Below are 3829 nucleotides of genomic sequence, written 5' to 3'. Positions count from 1 at the left end.
GGAGTTACAGACTCACATAAGTGAGGCCGGCCGATCCCGCCACAATCAAACCATCATACAGAATAGAGAGTCAAGGGTTCAGTGCACACTCATAAGATGTATAATGCAGAATTTCATTTATTACAGTCCAAAATACTGGTCTTACAAATGAGCGGTAGTCATAAACATAGCAACCAAGGTTGTAAAAAGGGACAACAGCTACATCAGACATTTCGCCCCTCCCGGGTCTTACTCACTGAATCACTAACAGAAAAGAATAAAATGTAAATACAACGAAACAGACAAAACTGTAAGTACGAACAAAAGAATAAGTAACATAAAAGGTAAGACCCGCTCATTTGTAAGAGCAGCTTTTTTTGGACTGTAATAAATGAAAATCTGCATTATAAATGAGTGCGCGGTGAACCCTTGACTCTCTTTTATTTGGGACTTCTCAGTCCTTACACCAGCACCTCCCCTATTAGACTGTGTGCGCCTCAATACTATACCTCTACCATCATACAGAATGAACAGGTAAAAAAGACATAATTTATTACTCTATGTAACATCCCCAACAACAACGTAAATATGAAGGGAGAACTCCATCACTAAAACAGGGTTGCCCTCATTTATGGTGGATCATTGGAGCCACTGTGAGTCCTGACCAGAAGAGTAGAGAAAGTATTAGCGCCCCCATTTCAGGAGAGACCGTGCAGTAATCTGAATTCATTAGGATCAAAAACAATGTAATGTATGATGTGGAGTGACTCCATGACACCAGGGCTGGAGCCAACACATCTCCTGCAGGCGGGAATAAATGTATATTACAGCCCTCAGCCACGCACAGCTTAGAGATCTATCATGGCACAGGTGGAATGTTTGTCCTGGAGATTATCACAATCCTCCTGGAAGTTAGTTGGTTTTAATACAAATTGAAAAGTCAGGATAAAGGGAAACTCTGCTGTTATTGTAGAGAAATTCACACTTGGCCTCACTGCACATTTACTGTTGTCGCTCATAAAAGGGAAGTTTGGCCATAAAGACTGGACCTGGTCTTGTAGGGACCATGAGACATTCAGCAGCACAGAAGGGAGAGAAGATTCATCCGATAAGATCTCAGGGATCTAGGAAGCCAACAGCATCATTACCCTCCACTTTCTCTTACAGGCCCAGCATAATACTTTTTTACAAGTGATTTTCTATCTTGTCAGCACATTCTACGTACGCTGTCATTTGGCTTTATAGTTACAGATCTGGGCAGGTAACGGTCAGCGTCTCCAAATCCCAGGGGGTAGGTGGATCCTCCAGGTGGGAAGTTCTATAGAAAAGGGCTTTCAATGGCCAAAGTCATTTGAACAGTTTTGGGTGGAGGAGAATGTTGTGATCTAGAGGCAAAATGGTGATCATGGTAATACGGCCGGACTACACCACCGATAAAGCAGCCACAGCCGGTGACTGAGAGGAATCTGTGACTTCTCTGCATTCAGTGGTTACTACTCACCTGGGTAGTCATATGTGGGAATCTGCTCTTTACACCACTCATCATCTCTCAGATATGTCTCTGTAGTATTAATATGGGTCAGATCTTCACCCTGAAACAAATATTGTAAAAGTCACAGACAGATGGAGAAGTCCCATCTATGATCAGCTCTAATCCTGTCATCTCCACCGCTCTCATTACACAAGTATAAAACATATAATACTGGTGGATAAAACAAGACTGAGCACAAGACCTTCACAGCCGTCTACACATCATAGGGGAGATCTCCTGACACCTTCTCTCCATCTACCTGATGATCCTGAGGAGCACTGGGATCTTCTTGTTTACAGTCCTGTGGAAGAAGAGGACGGGGACATCTCTCTGGTGTTGTCCTCTTACTGGATAGATCTGGAGGAAACACATACAGGGACTGAATTCATTCTCTACATACAGATAATTATAGGCCGTGTGTATTTAGTCCTGTCTATTACCTGGTGATGTGAGGGGCTGGGGAACCTCCATTATGACGTCCTTGTACAGATCTCTGTGTCCTTCTAAATACTCCCACTCCTCCATGGAGAAATAGACAGCGACATCCTGACACCTTATAGGAACCTGACACATACAATGATACCGTCATCCCCCGATCCCTTCATAGTGTTACTGTATAATGTCCCAGCATTCCCAGCAGTGTGACCTCTCCAGTCAGCAGATCAATCATCTTGTAGATGAGTTCTAGGATCTTCTGGTCATTGATGTCCTCATGGATCAGGGGGTGAGGTGGAGGCCCCGAGATTGGGCTCAGGGGTCTTCCCCCTCCCTCGGACACAGGGTCCTGACAGCGATCACTAGAGGTCTTCTTCACCACTGTGTAATCCTGGTTATGGAGAGACACATTAATAAATCTCACTCCAGACATTTCCAGAGTCCTCACCTCTCCAGTTCTGTCCATCTGTTATTCCCATAGATAAGAATGATGTAATGTGACGTCATCAGAATCTCTCACCTCTCCAGTGAGACGGAAGAGGATCTCTAGGGTGAGGTGTAACATCCTCTCCGCCATCTTGTCTCTGTCCATATCCATCCTTGATGGGTAAATCAGGAAAATTCTCTTCTGTAGAAGATCTTCACTGAGAGGATCCGATATTGTAGAGACCTGAATGAGAAGAAGATGAGCCGATGTAACATCATAAGAATCCTGTGTAATAATACAATTACTGGAGATAATAAGGGAAACATATGAGGAGATTTATTATCTTACAGGGTTTAGTTTTCTCCCCTGACATCTACTAATAAAACCTATATATTTAGGCCACAGACAACAAGCAGTTTCCTCCTCGGAGTCGGCAGCTGAACACGTTCCTCATAGACTCATCTTCCATAACGCTAATTCTCGTCTCATTACCGACACTGGAATCGGCATTAGCAATACTGCAGGAGATATTCATTACACGCGACATGAGAAATAACTCCTTCATGATGAGGACGACATCTTCATCTTCTACTGCGGCTCTAGAGACAGATTTGGCCAGAGTCGGTCACTGCCTCCATCCCCACCGGCCGTCTATATGAAGGTTTCCCGTCTTCCCCGCACTGGAATCTTCTCTCACGTTAGATCTCAGCTCTGAGTCACACACAGAAGTTTGAGGCTTTTCTGGAAGAACAGGACAGGAGAGATCTGAGGCCGATGTCTCCATGTACAGGGTTTCCCCTCGGGATAAGAGGCTTTTCTATCCCTTTCCCCCAATTAGAGGGGACACCTGTGGATATCGGGGTCTTTACCGGCTGCAGTCCTGGGGGGATTTACTCGGTAACGTGGACGTTGGACAAACGTCACCATCAATTCCCATCAGAGTGAAGGAACATCGCTCCTCTATTCAGCTCTATGGATCCAGGATGAAATCCACTGCGGCCCCTGCAAGAAAAGAGCGAAGTCTGGTGAGACCCCCGAGGCCGGAGATTTCTACAGCTGCTCTGTGCGCACAGGACCTGTGATGAGGTCACAGGAGGGGAGGAGTCAGGGGTCACATGATCAGAGGCCTCAGTGTGTGCAGGACTCTGCTGTGCTGGTTGTCATGGTGCTGGATGAGGGGAAGTTTCTGTGTGGGGTCAGGAGGGGTTTACAGGGTGGATGTAGCAGAGCCGTGTGTGTACGAGGTGTACGGAGCGGAGCCGCGTGTGTACGAGGTGTACGGAGCGGAGCCGCGTGTGTGTACGGAGCGGAGCCGTGTGTGTATGAGGTGTACGGAGCGGAGCCGTGTGTGTACGAGGTGTACGGAGCGGAGCCGTGTGTGTACGAGGTGTACAGAGCGGAGCCGTGTGTGTACGAGGTGTACGGAGCGGAGCCGTGTGTGTACGAGGTGTACGGAG

The 3829-nt window shown here is 46.6% G+C and overlaps 1 protein-coding gene across 1 annotated transcript; it reads right to left on the bottom strand.

The window, feature by feature from the left end:
* Positions 1-1933: 1933 nt before the first annotated feature.
* Positions 1934-3120, bottom strand: LOC141075622 (gastrula zinc finger protein XlCGF66.1-like). The gene is made up of 3 exons (XM_073562727.1): positions 2466-3120; positions 2157-2336; positions 1934-2074 (listed from the first exon to the last, which is right to left on the bottom strand). Exons 1-3 carry the CDS (start codon positions 2541-2543, stop codon positions 1934-1936), a joined length of 399 nt encoding a protein of 132 aa, XP_073418828.1. The 5' UTR covers positions 2544-3120.
* Positions 3121-3829: the final 709 nt, after the last annotated feature.

This window comes from Dendrobates tinctorius, unplaced genomic scaffold, assembly GCF_039654945.1.
Source record: "Dendrobates tinctorius isolate UK_male_01 unplaced genomic scaffold, ASM3965494v1 ptg000366l, whole genome shotgun sequence".
NCBI lineage: Eukaryota > Metazoa > Chordata > Amphibia > Anura > Dendrobatidae > Dendrobates > Dendrobates tinctorius.
Note: the sequence above shows the minus strand (reverse complement) of the source record. Positions and strands in the feature narration are given on the sequence as shown.

What these genes read in the sequence shown, in the direction of transcription:
- LOC141075622 (XM_073562727.1), bottom strand. Translation starts at nt 2,543, where the DNA reads ATGGATATGGACAGAGACAAGATGGCGGAGAGGATGTTACACCTCACC. An exon ending in TCTTCCGTCTCACTGGAGAG is followed by an intron (nt 2,337 to 2,465) that starts GTGAGAGATTCT and finishes CTCCATAACCAG; the next exon opens with GATTACACAGTGGTGAAGAA. An exon ending in TTGATCTGCTGACTGGAGAG is followed by an intron (nt 2,075 to 2,156) that starts GTCACACTGCTG and finishes TGTATGTGTCAG; the next exon opens with GTTCCTATAAGGTGTCAGGA.